The sequence below is a fragment of the Carassius auratus genome, chromosome 17 (genome assembly GCF_003368295.1).
Source record: "Carassius auratus strain Wakin chromosome 17, ASM336829v1, whole genome shotgun sequence".
In the NCBI taxonomy this organism is placed as follows: Eukaryota; Metazoa; Chordata; class Actinopteri; order Cypriniformes; family Cyprinidae; genus Carassius; species Carassius auratus.
Window position 1 is genome coordinate 8,513,398 of NC_039259.1, and position 24,151 is coordinate 8,537,548.

At 37.3% G+C, this 24,151-nt stretch overlaps 3 protein-coding genes across 11 annotated transcripts in view; 1 reads left to right on the forward strand and 2 right to left on the reverse strand.

Annotated features, from left to right (window-relative positions):
• Positions 1–7,533, reverse strand: part of birc6 (baculoviral IAP repeat containing 6) — an 89,015-nt gene extending 81,482 nt beyond the window's left edge. For 6 of the 7 annotated variants that reach the window (XM_026285579.1, XM_026285577.1, XM_026285576.1 and 3 more), the window contains exons 1-3: positions 7,104–7,533; positions 3,940–4,121; positions 375–512 (exon numbers count right to left, since the gene is read on the reverse strand). In XM_026285579.1, the coding sequence (XP_026141364.1) occupies positions 375–512; positions 3,940–4,121; positions 7,104–7,305 (522 nt within the window). In that variant the 5' untranslated portion in view covers positions 7,306–7,533. The remainder of the gene's footprint in view (positions 1–374; positions 513–3,939; positions 4,122–7,103) is intronic. The other variant, XM_026285575.1, reaches the window with a different exon arrangement.
• A 472-nt stretch (positions 7,534–8,005) lies between these two features.
• Positions 8,006–10,709, reverse strand: yipf4 (Yip1 domain family, member 4). The gene is made up of 6 exons (XM_026285582.1): positions 10,469–10,709; positions 10,081–10,234; positions 9,831–10,002; positions 9,226–9,303; positions 9,024–9,137; positions 8,006–8,938 (listed from the first exon to the last, which is right to left on the reverse strand). Exons 1-6 carry the CDS (start codon positions 10,524–10,526, stop codon positions 8,801–8,803), a joined length of 714 nt encoding a protein of 237 aa, XP_026141367.1. The 5' UTR covers positions 10,527–10,709; the 3' UTR covers positions 8,006–8,800.
• Positions 10,710–11,302: 593 nt separating this feature from the next.
• Positions 11,303–22,342, forward strand: exo1 (exonuclease 1). Of its 3 annotated transcripts, none has more exons than XM_026285583.1 (14): positions 11,303–11,396; positions 11,705–11,973; positions 12,098–12,217; positions 12,298–12,421; positions 12,630–12,767; positions 15,476–15,688; positions 16,019–16,206; positions 16,381–16,483; positions 18,503–18,725; positions 18,839–19,067; positions 19,208–19,748; positions 21,093–21,176; positions 21,336–21,523; positions 22,076–22,342. In XM_026285583.1, exons 2-14 carry the CDS (start codon positions 11,813–11,815, stop codon positions 22,188–22,190), a joined length of 2,427 nt encoding a protein of 808 aa, XP_026141368.1. In that variant the 5' UTR covers positions 11,303–11,396; positions 11,705–11,812; the 3' UTR covers positions 22,191–22,342. The 3 variants fall into 3 exon arrangements, with proteins under 3 accessions (XP_026141368.1, XP_026141369.1, XP_026141370.1); XM_026285584.1 differs by having other exon boundaries at positions 11,317–11,396; positions 11,726–11,973; XM_026285585.1 differs by having other exon boundaries at positions 11,330–11,396; positions 11,804–11,973.
• Positions 22,343–24,151: the final 1,809 nt, after the last annotated feature.

Genomic DNA, 24,151 nt, shown 5'->3' on the forward strand with positions numbered 1-24,151 from the left:
TTGTGAAATCACGCTATGATGAAGATGTAATTGTGAGATATTAAGGTACAACTGTGAGCTATATTACCATAATTATTACAATTGTGAACCACATTGTTGCATTTCTTATAAGTATATTTACAATTACAAGAAATACAATTTCTTATTAATACCATAATTAAATCATGACATTTAAATTACTTCAATAACCATTTTAGCCATAAACAGGCATGACTCACAAAAAAATAGTCATTCAACCTTTAGTAGGCTAGATTGATTATTCATTACGCTATCTAGATTTCAACACTTGGCAACTCATTAAACATGAAACATTATAATGATAAGAACAGTAAGATGACTTCTGAATGATGCATCTTCCTTCCTGCTAGACAAACCTTTGCCACTTTGTGATTGGCCGCCGTCTCATCTGAGGTATTCTCCAGGCCTTCTTTCAGCTGGGTGAGAAAAAGATCATAACCCTCAGTGTTGGAAACATCCACCTTCTCCATACACGCATACAACATCTGCTGGGCCTGCAGGGAAACACAAGGAATAGTATTTCACGTATACAATCTATTCAAACCTCAAAGATGCAGAATATAAGCAATTAGTCATCCATACATACATGCATACATATACACAGAGCACACAAAAGCAAAAGTCCATCATAGTTAAAGCAACTGAACTGTGATGGCCTCATTGAGTCTGTATTTTCTCATGTGGATATCAAATGATAGTGTTGAGGTGTTAAGCCATTAGAATGCTTCAGATTATTAAGGGATAAGGATCTCAAAGGACCAATAGAACAAGAGTGATTGTACTTTCTTCTGCAGGAAACATTACATATTACAGAACCAAAACAGTAAAGATGTAACACAAGATTACTATTTCAAAACCACTATTCCTTTAAAATTTCTATTCAGGCCGTCCTTAAAATATATATATATATATTTTTAAAAGGGTCGGTAGGTAGGTCTATATATATATATATATTTTTTTTTTTTCAAGTTTAAATGTAAAAAAAAAAAAAAAAAAGTAAAATTTTGGTGATGGTGATTACGTAGGTACGAATTTAAACAAATTAGCATATCGTGACGTCACTGAATGTGTCTTTAACCCGTGCCTTCGGGCGCATCATTGCAAACCTCATTTTGATGCAGACTATATAGACCACAAACTAATTGAAATCTTTGTCAAAAGCATGTTCATTGCATGAATTTCAGGTGAGAAGAAAATAAATGAGGTACTTGGTAGCGCTGGGGGTGGTGTGTGGGTGTTTTCAAAATAAAGAATTTAATCATAAAATAGTTTTGCATTAATAAGTGCAGTTACTAATAATTTTCATGTTTATTTCATTTATTTTTACAGATTTGACAGTAAAGCACTAAGCTTGAGTTAAGATGCATACAAAATTTACTTTTATTAACAACAATAACAGGTGCAAAATCTAGTTTTTATATACAGAAAATGTATACATTCCACTCTTATTAAATGTACCATTATATTTTTAGCTTATGGAACTGACCTTATTCAGTGATTATGTGTGATTTAGTAGCAAATTGAAGAAAAGTTTGTGTCTTTTCTAACTTCATACACAAAAAAGGTGTAAAATTCTGACATTTTATATTTTATAATAGTGATTTTATAATTTCAAAACGTATGTCAGAGTTGTTTATACAGAGATCTCTCAGCAACCTTATCATTGTGCGGTGAATTCAAAGTTGCATCTGTGCAGTAACAGTGTTACGAAATCAACTTTGGCTCCCGATTAAAGCTGTTCTGAGCTTGGACAAGTTTGTCTGTGTCACGGTCCAAGCTGATAAACGGTCCGTGTTTCGCTTTCATTTAGTTTGCCGTTTGATGAATTTCAAATGCAACAGGAATGGCAGAGATTATGAGTTGGGCAACGCGGTGGTCTCAATGCGAATGCTCACAAAAATTAGTCGCACTGGCAGAAAAAATGGCCGCAGTCTGGAGCCCTGACTGCATCTCTTGGCTCCACCTAGAGATTTCCAAACTATTTATGATATTTTTGTGTGCCAAAACAATTGAGTTGTAACAACTCTTAAAAATTGCAGGACAGCAATGTAATTTTACATGAGTACAGATGTCAAACACCACTTCAGAGCTTAGAAAGACCAAATATAAAAAGTATGCCTCAATAAAACAGTCTCATAAGAGACTTTTTACCACGTCAAATCAGTACCATAAAAACAAGCTAATCACAACCAATATTATGCTATTAAAAATCCTATATAAACAGGTTTACTTCCAGCACTGCAGTGATGACTCATGTTTACACTTCAGTTATCACATTTCACTGTACATGTTTATGAATGGCCTTGCTGAACAACAAGTTGAGTCACATTACTCATTCAGTCTGAGGCTAGGGAACTCCTAACTCGTGTGACCTAACAGAAAAGATTGGGCTCCCACAGGGAACAGCTCATGGCCTGCAAAAGTTTGTTTTGACCTCAGTGGCCTCTATAGTGAATTGGAAAATATAATTTCAAGACATATGTGCAAGTAGACCAGAATTGAATTGAATTTGCATTAGAAGAATGATACGCATGTCACTGCCATACTTTTATTTTTACTTTTTAATATATATATAATAATAAATAAATAACATTTGACACCTTAAGTATGCATAACTCGTGCAGTGCAATAACGATGTGATTTGCAGCTGTTTCACTTTTCGTGATGTCATTATAGCATTTTATTTAAAAAATGGAGTGCGTCCTTGTGCTAAGTAGGCCTGCCCTCTACTATAGATTTTTCTAGGAAACTAATCACACCTTATATTAAATCGGTTAATATAATGATATATTAACCATACTTTAATATATAGGCAGGTGTATTAGGCTAGAACCTATTTCGTGCTCAAGCTCGCGCATAAAGCAATTGCCTCAAAGCACCGGCAAAATGATTATGAATGTTTCGGGGGAAAATAAGACATTTTAATTATTTATTAATAAACTAGTGCTTTCTGAATCAGTGTCGGGTTTAAACATGAGGTTGCAGAATGCCGGGGTTGACTCATCATCTCCATGTGGGCCTATGTGCCTTTAATAGAAATGCACCTTTTCATACGCACTACAAAATTAAAGAAAATTACAAAATCAATTTACTATTAATTGCAGGTGTCCAGACTGCGACCGACTAAATTTTTGGAGTGGTCTCACTGGCGTGACCATCGCGTTGTTCAATGCATAAAAGCTTATATGTGTTTACATATCAACAGTCAAAGATGACCTAATGAGCAAGCCCTGAAGGTTTGAACAACACAAAGCAGACCCTAAAATGCATGACAAATCAAGCCAATACCAAGCCTCAACATCCATAACTGCATCCAATTCAACAAGTCAAAAGACAAATCAAGCATGTCCGATATGACCTTTGTTTTGACAAAAACAGACACAAAAAAAGTAATATGCGAGTTGCAGACTATCCCAGGTCCTAGGACACAATAGACCAGTCTGTCTGCATAGCACTCTTTGTCAGACTGGTTATGTGATCTCTATATCAACAAGAGCACTCAAAAAACTAGCATTTTGCAGAGTTGTAAGCTACAACGTACACTAAGGAACTGCATGACAATAATTCCTGCCGTGCAGTGTTGGATGAGCCACAGAAACTTGTTATATGCTATACTTACTTGCCATCTGGCATGACAGACTTGCAAAATGATACTTTTAACAAATATTTCAGAAATCATTCACATTTTAGATATGCATACCTTTAATTTCTTAGAACAAGATCAGTGATCAACTTATTTTTGCTTATTAACACAACTGCAAACTCTAAAGAAAATGGTTCTATGCAGTTTAAAATGCCGGAAGCATCACTGTTTAGGTTTGCACCCCACAACCACATCAGCTATTTACAGATAGTGGTCAGGTAAAGAATATGCTGTACATATTCAATCAATACACAAAATGTGCATGCCGGGATTCTTACCTCGGTAACGGGCAGCTCCAGCTGCACCACGTCTTCTGGCTTGGACACAGGGGCCTGGAGAGCCGTGTCCAAAAGAAGGATGCCATTCAAGTCCTTCCTACAGCCGACGGCGTAATCGTCCACAAACAGCACTTTATCCACGGCTGGGAAATACTGACACCTCACCCGTCCCCCAGGTTTAGCTGTCACATAACACACAGAGAAGGAGAGAGGGTGACCATTAGTGCTCAATGCCAATATTTAGATACTTTGCTACATCAATTTTAAATAATATTTTATTAAACAGTACTTATAATATATTAAGATATTATAAAAATACAATATATATATATATTTATGCATGGCCTTGGGTGTATTATTGCTTTATATATATATATATATATAAAGCAATAATACACCCAAGGCCATGCATAACTATTTATTAAAAAGTAATCGCAGTTTATCAAAAATACAGTATTATTGCAAAAAATTATTACAATATAAAATAACTATTTTCTATTTTAATTCATTTTAAAATGATATTAATTCCAATGATGTTTTGATCACATGATCCTTCAGAAATCTTTTTAATATGCTGATTTGCTGCTCAAGAACAACATCTTTATGTAAAATGAAAATCTTTTGTAACTTGATAAATGTCTTCAGGGTAACTTGCCTCTTAAAAAAAAAAAAAACTACAAAAAAACCTGACCTCAAACTTTCAGGCGGAGTGTTCAACTGAAATAGTTTCTTACAATAAACAAAAGATGAATGAATTCAAGTGAGAGCAAATAAAGAGATACTAAACTTGTTCTGAGCTACACCCTCGTTTGAACAAATCAGAACTGAAAAACAAACATCTAGAACATTCACCAACACCAATTGAAGAAAAGTGAGAAATGCTCCTGGCATCAGCATGTCATTCCAAAATATTCTGTTCCTTTTTAGAAAAAAATCTAAGCACCATTTAACATGAAAGATGTATGCAAAATGACTGAAATCTGGTGGGCAGAACCAAATTTTAAAAGCAGATTTGTTCAGTAACAATACAATTTGTTAAAACCTATTTTATACCTAAATTTGATACATTTGAATGCATTTTAAATCAAGCTTCTTAACATGAGAAAGAAAGAGCAACAGCCACCCTCCAAATCAGCTTAAGTAGTTGTGTTACACATTCATGAGGGAAAAAAAAAAGAGAAAACCTCTCCAATCAATATTATCCAAACAAGCATGAGTTGACTGATTTGCGCCAGCAACTCACTGCTAAATAACCTAATTGCATTTTTAAACAGACTAGTTAGTGAAGCCTGCCATCTGCAACCCAACAATATCAAACTATCACAAGTCTCTAAACGTAACCCAACCACTAGCTTACTATCTTCACAAAGGTACAGACTTCTTGCTTCACACAGGGATTTTCAACAAAGAATCATATGTGCTACAGTGTCACTGTGTGAGTCCGATCATTCCTTGCATTTCATATACACAAGCATGCTTTAACTCAAAAATGGTGAGGGTTACAGAACAGCACATCTCCGTTAATGTAATTCCAACCGCCGCTTTGCTAAGGACATGAATGAAATTCAACTCCTTATACTGGCCTTTCATATTATTCCTAGACTATATCTCACATTCACAACATTTAGTTTAAATACTTTCAATCTGGTCCTGGAGTTTGCCTGGAAAGTGGCTTACAGCTACATTCACAAATGTTCATACACCTTCATTAACACACATTTGACAGAAGACCTTCAAAGATATGTCACTGCGGTGCAAAGGCACTCGTTTACATCTTTTAGTGTCCAGCTGTCCTTTCTTCAAAGCATTTGGGCTTGCGGTGTCATTTTATGACAGTTAATGCTAGAAGTTTCATAAGTATAATGACACAAACTAGGAGACTGAAGAAATGTCTAATAGAGTGCCCGTTTAACTCATTTGCATAGTGAATATTACTGCTTCAGGCAACAATACACAACTCCAGTGTAATTATTTATGCCTTTCATTAAAATATACCAGCCTTTAACATACAGAAAAATTGATACAAAAAAAAAACACTCAGCATAGACTGACAAGGTCAACAATGTACATATTAACACCGCCACAAAAACTAATTATTCCGATCAAAATTACATGTTTCACAGCAAATCGGCAGAGAAAGCACCCAAACCAAATATAGTAACATAAAATTTATACAAATTAATATAACATGTATACTTTACGCAACTGTAGAGATAGCTGTCACCTGTCAGGGTTGGCATAAACATGAGTAGTGTGACTGATCCGTAGCAGACAGGCTAGGCTATCGCTAGGCTAACGTTAGCATGATTAGCTAAACCTCTGTCAGCTAATTTAGAGTCAAAAAAATCAAAAAGAGTTTACTGTAAAAGCCAAAAACTGTATTAAGATTGACTCTATATCACTGACATGTATTGAGATACTGGTTGAATGTGACTGACACCGAGTACGAAAAGGACACACTAATAAGAGCTGATATTTGCGGTTTAGATTAGCTTTAGTACCGCTTTACCCTGATATCGCATTCGATTTTAGGTGGAGTTTTGGTTTAGCTTTATTTGACTTATAAAGACAAGGAGTGGTGTGAAATGTAAGTAAGCAGTACTGATATGTACATAAACGGTGTGTTCGCAAATAACGTGGCAATGTTTACAGTGATCCGGCAGCACAACAGATCCAGGAGGCCCTAAACATTGAGGATCATCCGGAGGCCAAAAGACTGCGAGATCATTGTCACAACAACAACAACTCTATTAAGAGTGAGCGATTACACTCAAAAACACCAATCAGAAGTGATGGACGATCCATCAGGAGCCTGAATAGTAAGGTGTCGATCTTTAACCACTGATCTATCAAGAGGCCCTGGAGTAAAAGATCACTCTCCGACAGTCCATCATACAAGAAAATATCGCATAGGGACAGAATATTTTTGACACAGTCCTCCATAAGGAGTCCAAACAGAGAAGAGTCATTCCCACAACACAGCACCATCAGAAGATCAGACACTATGTATCAGGATTATCTTGACACTCTCCTTCTCCATCACAAGCTACAGGAGGAAAGGATCTCCCATATGTCTCCACTATGAGGAGGTCCAGCCCCGGATTCTGCACTATGATCCCGGCCGGGTGTTAAATCCCTCTGAAATCGTCCAAACCGAAACTCACCGTGCAGAGCCGAGGCCTGTAAAATAGCCCCGGAGGTGCCGTCGATGACTTTGATGCTGCCCCGGCTGGTGACGGCCAGTATGGCGTTGAGGGCCGGGTGGTAGGACAGACTCCGCAGGCCCTCTTCATCGCAGCGCAGACAGCCGTCCCTGAGCACGACCCAGTCCGGCGAGCCTGGCGAGGCCGCCGCCGCCGCCGCCATCTTCCTGCTATCTTCCCTTCTTGCCTTCCCACCTCTTTCAGTAGCTCCTCCGTGGACGCGACTCGACGAGAAAACGTTAAAGCTGAATCCCGAAGTACCGCTGCGCTTCCACTGCGGGCTCTGAACCTCCTCCCGATACCGCAGGAGCAGCGATTCACCATCAGCGGAGCGGAAACCAGCGGCTCCTTCTACTCACACACTCTGCGTGGAAACGGAACTGGCGTAGTAGTCACCGTGTGATCGCCCGCCGCACCTCAGGGGGCGCTGTCGACAGACAGACAGATAGACAGACAGATAGATAGACAGATAGACAGACAGATAGATAGATAGATAAGATAGATAGATAGATCAGCTTTTAAGGCTCATTTAATTATTAAGTATTATGTCAAACAAATTTTTTTTTTTTTTAAATCTTTTTTCTTTGATAAAATTCTGTTAGTAACTAACTTACAATTGCCATGATACCTGTCAAGAATTTTGACAGCAAATATCCGACCACAATTTTTAGTGTTTTGATATGCGTCTTGTTTTTAACAGTAGATACAACACTCTCGTATCCTCAAAATATTATACTTAATCACTTTTTTGATCGTTTACTGTTACAACCAGTAACCAAACATTTGAATATGACATTAAGAAATAAATTGTGCAAATAAGTATTATTATTCTCTGACATTAATGAGATTCACAACAAAACGTGTAATTACAGTGTCAATAGATTTTAATTTGATTCATGAACATATAACAATTTCCATACTCAATTGTTTTAGCTCCACTAACATGGTAACATATGTCTGTAGTGTATACATCACCAGGTAGAAAGTTGTTTTCAATTGCATGTTCTACAAATAAAAACTTACTTTCCTTTTTGGCTACATAAATAAAATACACCACAGCCATATAAAACAACCAATTCAAGGCACCCATATAAAGCAGACGTTTTTAATCTAAGCTGTACTGCCTGCATACTCTCTTTTTCCATGTAGAACTAATAAATTAAAAATGAAAACGGATAAGATCAAGAATTCTTTGAATGTATTGGATCAGTCTACAACAACAACACAAAATCGGTTTATCACCAGCTGGTTAACTCAAAAAAAAATTTCACCATTGTGGGTGGTGACACATAATTTCTGTTACATGACTATCATGCTTTCCATAATCTTTTAAAATATAAAGTTCTCCCCCCCCAACCCCTTTTGGGGTTTGTAAATATCATGTAAAACCAGGGCTCCAGATTTCAGTTGCAGAAGGATCTCTGCAAACAGGGCTTCCACAGTAAAAGATGCAGCTTTTATTGTGTCCAAAATAAATGGAAGCAGTTAAATACACCAATGTCTGTACACCTCATTCCCCAAAGCATATAGGATTATGAACAGGGAAAAAGAAAAAGGAATCTCCTCCTTGGTCTTCATGGAACATCCCCACTGTGTAGCTCTCCACAGTGCTCTTTGTCAATGTCCAAGCAACGAGCCAATCAAAGCCTGTGGTCAATTCAGACTCCAGTATACAGAGACAGGAAGTAGATGTACAAAAGAAAGATGGGATATATGAGAAGGGGTTTCTTCGTTTTGAATTCATCACCGACGAGTAAAGAGGCAGCACTGTATGCAGCCCAGAATACTCCAAAAAGCTGGGGGGGGAATCCATATTTACATATTATATAATCAATATCATACATAATTCATATTCTTTTTTAAAAACAAATTCATATTTACCTTTATGAGTGTAGAGACGACTTCAAAACCCCCAATGACCAGGAGAAGAGGCGCTATTACAATGAGTGGGAGCAAAGAATAGCCAATAACCCCAAGCACTTGCCCATAAGACACCTGTAAATAAAATTAAAAACCATGAGTGGGCATCCTTTTCAACTAATAAAAATAATATGCTATCTGATGCTTTACAGAATATAAATACCTCTCCACCCAGCACTCTTGCAAGAAGGAAAATAGTCAGTGATCCAAATATCCAGATCGTAATAATCCAGGAAACAACCTGATTGTTAAAAAAAAAGAGACATATAACATATTAAGAAATATTCCAAATTCGATGCATTTCTGCTTCTGTTTCGACTAACTAAATCATGCAAGTGACAAGGAAACTGAAATAAATAAAAAAATTCAAAATATTTACTCTCTTCGATCTTCACACCTTCCTTAAAGTCACTTTAGTATGGTGTTTTTAATATAATATTAATACTGCTATTCTACTATAATACTATTATATTTATTTTCTTATGACTAATTACAGAGAAGTAATAAAAAATGTCTTCTCCCCTTCATTATGGCAGACTGAATATTTATAAATATTCTAAAAATTAAAAATATTTGATGAATAGACTGTGGTTTTAGAAGAACAAATATCCTTTATTTTAGTTCCATGTTATTGAAGATAACCTTGTCATTTGCCTACAGTCCATGGCAATCTATTTTGCATTTTAATGGTAGATCTATGTGCACATGCATCTTCACTATACATATAAAATACTGCTCATGGTCAAGATACAAAGATCCACATCTCACCCTAAACTGTCCGTAGATGGAGATCATGGAGAAGAGCAGGACAACAGCCAGTGGGCCCCAGAAATCAGGATTGTCCCTCACCACCTGTCTATTAAATCCCAGCGAGGGCATGGGCATCAACACACACCTGATCTTATAGTAGATGTCCTTTAAATCAATGTCCAACTCCTCCCTGCACAAACACAACCAATAAACACAACCAAACGCAAATGTGACATCAAGCATCAGAAATTGAGTCTCAAGAACTCACAAGAGCGGTTTTGTGTCCTCAGAATCCTCTTCCTCCACCTCCAGCAACCATCCATAGCCTCTCTGTCTCAGGAAGGTGGTGGCATAAGCGTCCCTGGTGGAATCAGGGCCCATATTTAGTGTGATATCTGGTGCATCGATGGTGCCGCTTAGCTCTGGTGGGTAAGAGGTTGTTTTTAGATAAATACAGCTCACTACTGCATCCCTTCTGAGTCTACGAACAACACCCATGTCATAATACAGGCTTGATCATTCACAAACTTGGATATATTCTCATATTAATGTGTGCATACATCATACACACAAACACAACCAACTGCATTACATAAAACAGATTCACATATCAGAGAAGAGACGTATGGATGCTTTGGGGCCTTTAACTACTGTACCTTCAGAGTCCGTCGAGGAGACGAAGGTAAAATCTCCGTTGGTGGGAGAGAACTGCATGGCTGACAGCAATAACAGCTCGGGCTTCACTCAAAATCACACACACCGCCGCCGATCGCGCACCCTTCACACCATTGCCACGTTTAACGTTCCTACCGATCAGCTTTCGGACGGGACTGCTGGCTCAAAACAGTCATGGAGGAAGCAGGAAGTGCAGAAAAAAACACAGACGAGACACGTCAAATCCTGGAGCAGAGTGGAACGGGGAGGCACGCGCTCCACCCAGCGCCAGAAACGAGCACCGACAACACACGTACAAAGCACCGAGACGTAACCACCCCGTGACCGTTCTGAAAAAAAAGGCTTACATGTATATGACATGACATAACATTAATTATAATAAATTAAAGTCCATTAAATGTAATGCTTATGTAATATATATTGTGCTTTAATTTTAGACAGCGTTATTGACTGTGCTATTAAATGCATTACACTGCCCTAGAATTGAACTTGTGAGACTGAACTGTAATCAAAATACATAGTTAAAAAATGTCTTCAGTCATTCAGCCTGTTAGTGTAATGTTATACATATGCTCATATGCTCAGTGTTATATGTAACAAAGTCAGAATATAAAAGAAACTTTTAAAAACACATCAAATCTATCGGCTTTTATGACTGCTTCAGTCTCTTTATCAAACACCCTGTGTCCTGTTGATAATGCTGTGTTTTTAATAAATAAATAAATAAAACATTTCCGAGATTGTGGAATTCCTTGTCCCGCCTTTTCCACGTTTCTGCGCTGTGATTGGCTGTCTTTGTCAGGCAGACCAATAGGCTTATTCTGTAGTGATGTCACGTTTTTGCCGCTAAAGTTGAACCCCTGTAACATCAGTCGGAGTCAGACACTGAAGCAGACGTAAAAGCTCTCGGTAAGTGTTTTTTATAAATACTAAAACAAAATAGTTGAATCTACACATGATTAAGGTATTTGCTTTGGCGGTCCGATTCTGTCTATCTCAGCTGTTCAATTTCAAGTTTCGCGAGAATTGTCAGTTTGCTTGGTCTTGGTTTTGGAGGGATTTGGCGGTTGAAGTCTTCCGTGGAGTGGACATATGACAAACATTAAATGTATTAAGAGTTAGTGTATATAGTTTTTGTCTTTTTTCATACGTCCTCGCGATTGGACGGTTAAGGAATGTTTTTCGTTGATTTTTGAGGATGTTTTTATGTTCTTCAGTGCATCCTGTATTATCATCAGGGACTTTTGTTTTCATCTGATCGAGTGACACGGGCTGGATTCTGATAAATCATCATATTCAGACGTCTGTCCTTCCAGACAGACAACATGGGAATTCAAGGCCTGTTGCAGTTTATCAAAGATGCCTCAGAGCCTATCAATGTGAAGAAATACAGGGGACAGACAGTGGCGGTGGACACATACTGCTGGCTCCATAAGGGGGCATTTTCATGTGCAGAGAAACTTGCAAAAGGAGAACCTACAGATCAGTGAGTCGTTTAATTTATTTGCATGCAATATCCTGAGTATTTCAGCAGTTCAGTCATTTCCAACATAATTTTCCAGGTTAAAATGTGCATTTCTCATGCTCACATTCATTGTGTGTCCAATCAGGTATGTGTCATACTGTATGAAGTTTGTGGATATGCTGCTTTCTTTTGGTGTTAAGCCAATCTTGGTTTTTGATGGACGTAACTTGCCATCCAAAAAGGAAGTGGAGAAGTCCCGGCGCGAGTAAGAGGAGATTTTATTTACTGGAGGAAAAGTTTGTTAGTTTAAAAATTAAGAATATTTAATGTATATTTCATTAACAGGCGTCGACAGGCGAATCTGCAGAAAGGCAAACAGCTGTTGCGGGAGGGAAAGATATCAGAAGCCAGAGAATGTTTTACCCGCAGTGTTAATATCACCCCATCTATGGCACATGATGTCATTAAGGTGAGACCATTGTATCTGATATCTGTAAACAGTATTTGTTTTGGAATCAGTGAAAAAACATTTATTGAAATGAATATACTATAATGTGTTTAGTAGAGAGTGGATGTTATAGTTAATTATTATGCAATATTGGAAATGGATTGATCAAGATTTACCTTTTTTGTTCTGTTTTGCATCTTTTTCTTTATGCATGTTTTCTGGTTTTCAGACTGCCAGGATGCGTGGAGTGGACTGTGTTGTTGCTCCATATGAAGCAGATGCCCAGTTAGCGTTCCTTAACAAATCTGGTATCGCTCAGGCAGTGATCACAGAGGACTCGGATCTGCTGGCATTTGGATGTAAAAAGGTACCAGTGCAATGTGCAGTCGAAAAAACCCTTGCCTAGAAACCAGAGCATGTTTTCACAAAACCTCTTAAGGCTAAAAGAACCTTAAAAATAATGGGCAAGTGAGTCCTACATTTAGGACTCATTAATTTTTGCTCTAAGACTGTTTTACAACGTGTTTTAACACTAATGTAAGAGGCTGACATTTAGCTGAACTTGTACTTGTTTAATTAGTGAGATGTAGCCTGCATTTGGAAATCTTTTTTTGAATGTGGCAAGTAGCAGTTTTATTTTAAACCTTTATTTGAATATGGCAACATAAAGTTGCGCTCTTCAATATTTCTATAAAGAAATCTCTGACCGAGACTATCAGCCAATCACTGTGTGCATAGTTAGTAAGCATGCTGACATCATCTATAGCAACGAGGTCAACCCCGCCCATACGCTTAGCTTAAGACTTCTCTCTATTCCAAAGTAAAATTTTGTCTCAGCAGCTTTGTGAATAGGTTATAAGAGAGAACTCTTTTACAAAAATACTGTTACTGCTATTTAGGAGAACTCTTAGTGATAAATTGTTTTGTGAATATGGGCCCAGGTATTGACCACAGTCTGGTGTCATGCAAATCTGCCCTGAAAAAAAAAAACACTATTTTCTGTATTTGTCTTGTTTTCCAGTGAAAGTATCTAAACGTCCTTACAAGATAAATGTCAAATTGTCAAAAAAATTAACAATTGTTTAAAAAATTATACATATACAGTATTGTTCAAAATAATAGCAGTACAATGTGACTAACCAGAATAATCAAGGTTTTTAGTATATTTTTTATTGCTACGTGGCAAACAAGTTACCAGTAGGTTCAGTAGATTGTCAGAAAACAAACAAGACCCAGCATTCATGATATGCACGCTCTTAAGGCTGTGCAATTGGGCAATTAGTTGAAAGGGGTGTGTTCAAAAAAATAGCAGTGTCTACCTTTGACTGTACAAACTCAAAACTATTTTGTACAAACATTTTTTTTTCTGGGATTTAGCAATCCTGTGAATCACTAAACTAATATTTAGTTGTATGACCACAGTTTTTTAAAACTGCTTGACATCTGTGTGGCATGGAGTCAACCAACTTGTGGCACCTCTCAGCTGTTATTCCACTCCATGATTCTTTAACAACATTCCACAATTCATTCACATTTCTTGGTTTTGCTTCAGAAACAGCATTTTTGATATCACCCCACAAGTTCTCATTTGGATTAAGGTCTGGAGATTGGGCTGGCCACTCCATAACATTAATTTTGTTGGTTTGGAACCAAGACTTTGCCCGTTTACTAGTGTGTTTTGGGTCATTGTCTTGTTGAAACAACCATTTCAAGGGCATGTCCTCTTCAGCATAGGGCAACATGACCTCTTCAAGTATTTTAACATATGCAAACTGATCCATGATCCCTGGTATGCGATAAATAGGCCCAACACCATAGTAGGAGAAACATGCCCATATCATGATGCTTGCACCTCCATGCTTCACTGTCTTCACTGTGTACTGTGGCTTGAATTCAGAGTTTGGGGGTCGTCTCACAAACTGCCTGTGGCCCTTGGACCCAAAAAGAACAATTTTACTCTCATCATTACACAAAATGTTCCTCCATTTCTCTTTAGGCCAGTTGATGTGTTCTTTGGCAAATTGTAACCTCTTCTGCACATGCCTTTTTTTTAACAGAGGGACTTTGCGGGGGATTCTTGAAAATAGATTAGCTTCACACAGACGTCTTCTAACTGTCACAGTACTTACAGGTAACTCCAGACTGTCTTTGATCATCCTGGAGGTGATCATTGGCTGAGCCTTTGCCATTCTGGTTATTCTTCTATCCATTTTGATGGTTGTCTTCCGTTTTCTTCCACGTCTCTCTGGTTTTGCTCTCCATTTTAAGGCATTGGAGATCATTTTAGCTGAACAGCCTATCATTTTTTGCACCTCTTTATAGGTTTTCCCCTCTCTAATCAACTTTTTAATCAAAGTACGCTGTTCTTCTGAACAATGTCTTGAACGACCCATTTTCCTCAGCTTTCAAATGCATGTTCAACAAGTGTTGGCTTCATCCTTAAATAGGGGCCACCTGATTCACACCTGTTTCTTCACAAAATTGATGACCTCAGTGATTGAATGCCACACTGCTATTTTTTTGAACACACCCCTTTCAACTAATTGCCCAATTGCACAGCCTTAAGAGCGTGCATATCATGAATGCTGGGTCTCATTTGTTTTCTGAGAATCTACTGAACCTACTGGTAACTTGTTTGCCACGTAGCAATAAAAAAATATACGAAAAACCTTGATTATTCTGGTTAGTCACATTGTACTGCTATTATTTTGAACAATACTGTATATATATATATATATATATATATATAATATATATATATATATATATATATATATATAAGTTCAATGATTATTTTAATAATATAAAAAAATAGAAGACTGTTATTGAAAATTTGAAAAAATATATTACTGTATTTTTTTTTTATCAAATATAAATGACCATGGTGAGCATAAGCAACCTCTTTAAAAAGCATTTTTTATTTTACCAACCCCAAACCTTTGAAGTGTAGTTTTTGTAAGCATCTAAAAATTTTTACCAAGACTTCCGGGTGGTGCGGACAGACATGTTGGAGGACAGTGAGGGTACCAACTTGATTTAATTTTAAGAATTTAATTTGTTGTGCATTATTTGAAGGTGATTTTAAAGATGGATAAAGAAGGTAATGGACTGGAGATTGATCAGTGTCACCTGGGCCGTTGCAAGTCTCTCGGGAACATCTTCACAGAGGAGAAGTTCCGTTACATGTGCATTCTCTCTGGCTGCGACTATCTGCCATCTCTATATGGCATTGGTCTGGGAAAGGCATGCAAGCTGCTCAGGATGGCAAATAACCCAGATATTCTGAAGGTGAGATAATAAAACGAGTTGGTTAGAATTATTTAGTATGCTAAACTGCCACAACAAACAGGTAATTATGTGCTCATACTTAATATGCAACTGATCATATTACTAAAACGGCATGCTTTATCACGTCCCTCTCGCTCTGGTAAGATTCCCACGAGACACACTGCCTTCTGTGTTCTGTGTATTGCATTAAATTGTTGTCCTTCTGTGCATTTAAAACATATTTTAGTGGAGAACCTATTCAATCTTTTTATTGTGAAAACAAATGTAACCAGAGAGCATAACTAGAGTATAATTCAGCATTAAACCAAGTAATTAGTCTCTGTCATACAGGTGATAAAGAAGATGGGTCAGTACCTGAAGATGGACATCGCTGTGCCAGATGAGTACATTGAGGGGTTCACAAAAGCCAACAACACATTTCTGTATCAGCTGGTCTTTGACCCCTTGAAGAGGAAGGTGGTTCCTTTGAACCCTTACCCGGATCACATTGACCCCGCTTCCCTCAGCTATGCTGGAACGTATCTTTTACACATTGTATATTGATTAAAAAGGAACTGCTGATCTTACATTTTCACTTAATTAAAATGTGACAGATGCAGATGCTATTTTTAAAGTTGAGCCTTTTGGTAAATGTATGTTTGTGTTGCAAAGCTCTTTCTGATTGAAAATTTAACTTAACTGATTAAATGCAGTAATGTAGGAGATGAGAAAGGGCTGGAAATGGCTCTTGGGAATATGGACATTAACACAATGCAAAGGATAGATGACTTCAACCCTGACGCACCTTACACTCAGGTAACCTAATCATCTTTAATGTATATTTGATTGAACTTACGGATACATTTTGCAGAACAGCCCAATTTTTTGCTACTATAGAACTTTTTCATATTTTTACAACTTTTATTTGAATATTTTTATGTTATTATTAGGCTTGTCATTTATCAGTTTATATATATATATATATTAGTGCTGTCAATCGATTAAAAAAAATTAACTAATTAATCGCACAATTTTTTAAAATTAATCGCGATTAATCGCGATTAATCGCAATTAAAAGACTGAAACTTTTTGGATATGTAAATGTAAAATGTAAATAATTAATGTAAACTCAAGACAAAGCAACTATTTAAATTAAAAATATGATTGTTTATTGGAATTTTTGTTTAACTTGTAACACAGATTTTCTCATGTAAACAACATACCTGCAATAAACCATCAATATCCTCCAAATTAACTGTTGGCTTGAAAGCCATATTTATTACAGAAATAAAAACACAGGCATGTAAGTACCATTTGAATTTCAAAACAATCAATGCCAATAAAAAACAAAAATGATTTCCATGTTGAATTCTAAGTGGACTGCAAAAAAATTCCAAAGTATAGTCATTGCCAGTGCTTTAAGCGTACCGGTACGCTCATTTGGACATCTGTTTTAATAGAGGTTTTAATCTTTTACCTGCACTGCCGATTTTCAGAGCGCCCTTCACAATGCAAGCTTCCTAATTCATCCCACCCAGAGCAGAAACTACATTACCCATTCACCCTTAAGTTACACAAGTGAATAGCGCATGTGTCGCTTTTCCCACTGTTAAGTGTCAACAACTCAACGTGGCCGGAGAATGTGTGTGAAACTCGTTGTGAGTTATACTAAAGCAAAATCTTGAGTATTTATTGTCTGATAAACATTAAAAACTGTCTGCGGAGGTTGAGTCGTCCTGCAGCCCCCGCTGGCTGTTCATTGGCTGCAGCATCTTTTTTCTAAGTTCTAAAAAAATACCGTAGACGGCAAGGCACAAATTTAGATATTCATTTATCTAATTAATCTATAGCCTATGCACAAAGACAATATGATCTTTTTGTCCCCTTTTGGTTTTAAAGCTTGATGAAGAGAGAGAGCGCAAGTTGCTGCAGCTGCGAGGAGGACAGTGATGCACGCGTACAGGAGTGATTGACAGTTCGCGGCACTGTGTACAAAAAATACTCCGCTACACAATTATTTCTTTATTTTCGTTTAAGCTTATTAACGTTAGCGTTACAGAAAGGTCTGATTTACGCACTGTTACAGTCATACAGTCATAATGTTTCTTGTGGCAGACTGAAGAGTAATCCGGCAGAGTTTTATACTGAAACTTTCCGTCTAAAAGTCCTTCCTTGGTCTTATCCATATTTCTTTGCACGTTGAACATACATAGGCCACAACTGGAAATAAAAAAACTGCAACCGCGTTAATTGCGTTATTTTATGTTAACGCGTTAAATATTTCAAATTAATCGAATGCGTTAACGCGCTAATTTTGACAGCACTAATATATATATATATACATATACACCCACACACAGGTGCATCTAAAAAAAATTAATATCAAACATTTCTAGATAATATTCAATATTCATTTCAATAGTCAATCTTCTAGATTCATTACATGTAAAATGAAACATTTTAATTTTGATGATTAGAGTTTACAGCTCAGCGCATGAAAGTCAAATTTAGTATCTAGATTAAACCTTTTCACAACATTCAAATTTTCTGAGATGCACTTATATTATATATATATATATATATATATATATATATATATATATATATATATATATATATATATATATAATAAGCTTTTATTTATTTTATTCCGTTTGTTTTAGCAATTTTAGTACTTCAGATTTTTATTTCAGTTTGTAGCCAAGGTAGCATTTCTTATTTTCATTAAAATTCTTAATAGACATTTACAGAAAATTATTTGTACAACTTTTAAATGTAACTCACAATAGTAACAATGAAGCAAAGTACCTAAGCTGTCCCTCTCCTCTCTTCCAGCCCTCTAAAGCTGCTCGCAGTAGTTCATGGAATGACAGATGTGACAAAAATGTCCCATTGCAGAAAAGTATTTGGAGCAAGAACTATGAACCAGGTAGCACCCAGCCAACGAAACCTACAACCCCTAAAAGACCCCCTCCTACCCGGGGGAAAGAAAAGATCATCAGCGTGCAGAGCCTAAAAATGCCCCAAAGAGAGTCACAGGTGAAAAGACCCCGTGAAGGTAAGCAGGCCTTGGTGCAATGAATATAAATCTCAAGAATGGTACTGATTATTCTGATAAGACACCTAATTGGGTATGTTTATATGTGATGTTTTTTCTTTTCTTTTTTAAAGATAGCAGTCTTTCTGTGGATGACCTGTTAGGGCAGTATTCAGCTGGTGCAAAGAGACGCTGTCTTGAAACTCCGCCCACCACTGAGCCGCTGACCAATGACTGCATTGTTTCTAAGGAGAAGAAGGGGTGTGGTAGCACAGTTGGCCAACCTCGAAATCGCTTTGCAACACTGTTGCAGTGGAGGAACCAATCAGAAGAGGGCACTGGAGAGCAGGTCACGCGCAGTAGGTATGAGCACGATGGGATACTTACTAAAGCAATGTGTACATCACAAGTTTGTTTGCTATCACAAGTTACTATTAGACCTTAATTTTCTCATTACACACTCAATCAAGGGTTAAATTGTATCTCACTGTAATCTCCATCAGGTTCTTCTGCCATGGTGAACCCAATATGGCAGAGACACACGAAGACGCACTAAAACAAGATTCACCTCATCCAGCGACGTCTCTAGAGACTTCTGTCTCACAGTCTGAAGGAAACACACCAGCATTGCGTCAAGACCCTGACCCAGAGAGAGAGCGGGCCAAAGAGGAGTCGTCCAGCCCATCTGCATCACCATCTCACTCCTCCAGGCCTGCTAGTTTCCGTCTCGGGGTCTTCAGTTGGTCAGGAAGCACCAGAGAAATCAATAAATCTGCTTCACAACAACCCACCTTCACCACAGACAGACACCGCTCTTCCACACCTTCAGGGTTATCCACCCTGCAGCAGTTCCACAGAAAGAAGAGCAGCTTCACTGGGGTAGGATCAGGGCTTTCTCTCTCGTCCTCTCCTGTAGAGGGCACTGAGGATGCAGAGAAATCTCCCGGGTCTCCTCCATCTCAAGACAGTGCATATTTCTCTCAGTCTAGCAGCATCTCTGGTGGTGTGGAGGACGCCCTAGTCATAGAGGACAACTCCGATAAGGTGAGAAAATGCTCTTTGATTCGTTCATATTTGATACTGTCAACCACAAAAGAATATTTCACCCAAAAATATCACCATTTCCTCATTTGAATCAATGGTAACCAAACTGGGTTGTGTTTCCCAAAAGCATCGCAAGCTTAAGTACATCATAGACCCATTGAAACCAATGGAGCTACAATCAGCTATGCTTTTGGGAAACACAGCCCTGTTCGGTTACCATTACATTTTCATTTCAAGTTTTGCAGATAAAATAATGAAAATGATGAAGATTTTTCATTTTGTGGTTAACTATACCTTTACGGTGCTTGCTGCATGACTTAATTGTAGTATAGTAATTTACAGTATAGAAATTTACAACAATTTACTTAGTTCTAATTAGGGGTGACCTCGAACAGTCGAAGATTCGATGCTTCGATAGAATGAGCCTGATTCGACTGCCAATCTCACAGTCGAATATTCACAGAGGTGTTACGAAACGAGGATCATGCTGTTTTGTCTATATGGGGGTGTTCAGTGTCCGATTTCAACTATCGGTTTTCTCCCAATAAGTTAATCTACAGTTTATTACGCTAATGCTGTAAATAAGAATGTGAAAAGAAATAAGTAAAAAAAAAAATTATTATTTTTTTGCGTGAATAAATCCAACCAATCCTGTGACAGATCTAAGTTTCACTCTCCGTGATCCAAATCTTTACAAGACTCAAATTGACACAGGCCGAGTGAAAGACTACTTTTTATAACCTAGGTGATCAACAAAAACAAAAAAAAAACATTTCAGCCTGTTTTTATTTCGATTTTTGGATGCTGTTAACGTAGGCGCAGAATGGCTGAGCACCCACAGAAAAACAAGAGATATTATCTTCACTTTCACTTTTATTTTGAATGTCTGACTACTTGATTCTTGGTAATATATTTAACCTGCTGCCCCCAGCACACATGATTCCACTATCAATCAAATATCGGCAAGATTCGACTATGCAAATCCTCAGCCGGGGACACCCCTAGTTCTAATATTAGGGATGCATGATATATGTTTATTGGATTGAATTTTTAACTATGTTTAACAAGCTACTTTGCTCCGTTTTAATAGATTTTATATTTAAGATAACTTCTGTTATCTAATGCTCACTTAGAGTTTAGAATAATTCAATGTGGTGTTTAGCACATCACGATAAATAATTCCGTTTTAAACTGTACATTACAATGTGGTAATGACTGCATTTACTTAGCATTGAATTGATCGATTTACTTTTCAGTGTTTTATTTCTAATTTATTGAAGCAAAATCGTATAGAATTTTATGATTGACCATTTGTCAGTTATTTCTTATTTATTCTTTCCGAAGGAGAAGGAGAGAGATTCAGATTTGTCCAGCAGCCCAAGCAGTTCTCCCACAGACAAGCTGAAACCTGCTCTGAACAGAACAAAGGCACGTCCGTCTGATCATGACCCAAAACCACACTCTGCATTCTGCATTTCCATTTCCTTACACCGTAGAGTGTGGGAGTGGGGGGGGGGGGATTAAACATTGATATGATTTTTCCCCACACCTCCACCCTCAGTCTGACTTCCCACACCTGTGCTTTAGGTTTCAGGGTTGTCTCGGAAACAGCCTTGTGGGCAGGGTAAAGGCAGTAAAATCGAGACCACCGCTCCTGCCAGACCCAGCGGTCTGAGGAAGAAAGCGAGTGGGAAAAAGTGTACTGTCAACAATGAGAACAGTCCAGGCCTGCAGGCCACCATCAGCGGCCTCTGGGGGGCCTTCAGCTTCAAGAAGTAAGTCAGCCTGTGTGTAAGTATGTGATTATGTAAATAAATGAATCAACATGGCAGATGGCTAGTCCAATTCATCTTCTACTGTTTATTTATGGCTGTCAGTATCACCTGTGGCCAGCAGGGGCAGTAGTGGGAAAAACCTGTTAACACAAGGAGACTAAACTAATGGGAGTGGTGCTGTTACCTATATGATATGTGAATACGAAAGGTGTAACTAATTGCTTAGGTAAAGTGAGAGTCATTGTCATAGTTTAGAGAAGGGTGGTGCCTGCTCTCTATGAAAGAAAAATACATTCCCATTATGCAATCAGGCCTGAGTTGAATAATAAGAGCCTGAGTCAGTGCAGGATTGAAGAGGGAGGGGCTAATCAACATAAGAGTTAAATGTAAAGTCAGTTCGAAGGTGAAACTAGGGAAGTATCTGATTACTGCTTCTTTCTCCTACTTTTTGGCATTTTAATTATATTTTAAAGCCATATGATAGGACCGACCAAAATGGCCACATGCTTTGATATGAATGTACTGAAATGTCTCTACATGTGTTTGTTAAAGGGACGATCTTAAGCTGAGCGCTTGCAAGAAAGGAGAGCCCATGTCTCCGGTCAGGGAGAATGTGATGACAGAACTGACCGAAGCAGAGCAAGAGATTCTCATCATCGCAGAATGAAATGTCAGCTTTTCAATCAAATCATCGTTTCTTTTAACAGTAACTGTCTTTCAAACATACTGTGTATGTTCATATTTTTGTATGATAAATAAACATTTTAGTATAATGAATTTGTTTTTTAATTTCAAGTCAATAAAGACATGGTTCTCTCTCTAATGTTTGTTTTCTGATGTTTCCTGGTATCATTTAGTGTATTTTTAATCCTAAGAACAAGCTATGCATGAATTTGATATTTTAATGGTGTGGGATCACTGAACCTGCCTGTGTAACGTATAGATAGCTCTAACAATCATAAGTAAGCTTTTATGTAGCAAACACTTATTCAATAAATCAGACTGAATCCAGATTATTTTAAAGAAATGTAATCTATTTATTTATATAGTGTAATTATAAATGATTTAGCACTGCACACATCATAAACAAACTGACCTCTTCACTGTGACTTCTCTCTGATGACGTGTAAAGCAGTTTGAGGGCTTGGCAAAAAGCTTGTTCAATTCTCAGATGAGTTTCATTCAATCATTTCGTTTGTAACGCCCGCTTTCTACAATCCAATAAGTTTTCGATAGTAAAAAGTCCCACCCTACATTCTTGTTTGATAAGACGTTTCATTCAGAAACACATCACTAGTGAAAAATCCAGACGTTTCTGTTTCATGGTGACTCGCATGTTATTGATGCATTAAAAAAATTAAGTTTATTTTACTTTTTGAAATGTATTTTTAAAATAGTTTTAACCTTGTAATTTTTAATCAAAATGTAAAACTCAATTGTGTCAAAATATTGATTACAGTTAGATCGCTAAAATGCTTTACGATATGGATTTTCAATTTAAATGTAAATTACGGATGTGGATGTCATGTCCCTTGTTATATAGCCAGTATAAACTAATTATTATTATTTTATTTTTCAAAACATAATTTACGGTCTTTAAGGAAATATTTAAGTTTCCCCTGCAGCCGTGCCATACGTGCAGTGTGCAATGCACTACAGATTTGGAATTTGAGTTTACCTGAATTCCACCTAAATAAGTCAAAGTGTGTTTGTGCTGTGTGTGGGTTGAACAGTAAGGCTGGCTATGGAATGTAGTATGTGAGTGAACAAATGCCTGAGGTGCAATGCCTCATGCCTCACTCCTCCTTTACGACATAAGAAGACGCCTTATAAAGATGCTTTACCTTATCAGGTCAGTTTCACAAAAATGTGCTCATTGAGAAACACAAGCACTCTAGTCTAAGAGACTTATTAGCACGAGTGCTGTTTTCTTTCAATACAAATAGTTCTCTGGCTCTTCAATTTGGGTGTTTCGAATTCATCTAACTCACTCACATTTAAGGTAATGAACGCATAAGATGCCCCGAGCAGGACGACTGCTTTAAGAAATGCTGGGACATGTTAAACACAACATCTCCAAAGGGATCTGCAACTGCTTGTGTGTTCTTAAGGAAACAGCTCTCAAAATGCAGTAGTTATTTATGATTCATAAAGAGACAAGAGCAATCCCACTGGAGCAAACTGGGTTAAAAGGAACAAAGGTATGATACTAAAGGTTCCTTGTTGGCCTTATATGTACAACTGTCCTTTTAGTGGCCAGCACTAAACTTGGACATTAGAAATAGGCCTAGAAAATTAAATTTTGCATTGTTTTCATGTTCTATAAAAAGTGAATTTGTTTCAGAGGAAACCGATTATATTGGAATGTACAGAGAACAAACTCGTTGCGTAAAACACATTCACTGTCACTTTGTTTGATAAGAATCTTGTTTCTTCAACTTCAGGCACTTTATGTCCCTGGGACATTTATTAAATTAACCTTTTTTTTTATTTTTTATATAAATTGTAATAATTTATTAACAAGACAAAATCAGCGTTTTATTTTAAAATGATTTAAATAGTCATTTCCATCACAGAATGTTTCTAAACTCAATACAGAATTTGAATACGGTGGTAAATTTCAATTGC

Excerpts from the sequence above, each read along its gene's own strand:
- yipf4 (XM_026285582.1), bottom strand. The coding sequence starts at position 10,526 with ATGCAGTTCTCTCCCACCAACGGAGATTTTACCTTCGTCTCCTCGACG. Across the intron at positions 9,304-9,830 it reads CCATCTACGGACAGTTTAGG|GTTGTTTCCTGGATTATTAC; the intron begins GTGAGATGTGGA and ends TTTAACAATCAG. Across the intron at positions 8,939-9,023 it reads TCGTCTCTACACTCATAAAG|CTTTTTGGAGTATTCTGGGC; the intron begins GTAAATATGAAT and ends TTCCCCCCCCAG.
- exo1 (XM_026285583.1), top strand. The coding sequence starts at position 11,813 with ATGGGAATTCAAGGCCTGTTGCAGTTTATCAAAGATGCCTCAGAGCCT. Across the intron at positions 16,207-16,380 it reads TCCCTCAGCTATGCTGGAAC|TAATGTAGGAGATGAGAAAG; the intron begins GTATCTTTTACA and ends GATTAAATGCAG. Across the intron at positions 19,749-21,092 it reads TAGAGGACAACTCCGATAAG|GAGAAGGAGAGAGATTCAGA; the intron begins GTGAGAAAATGC and ends TTCTTTCCGAAG.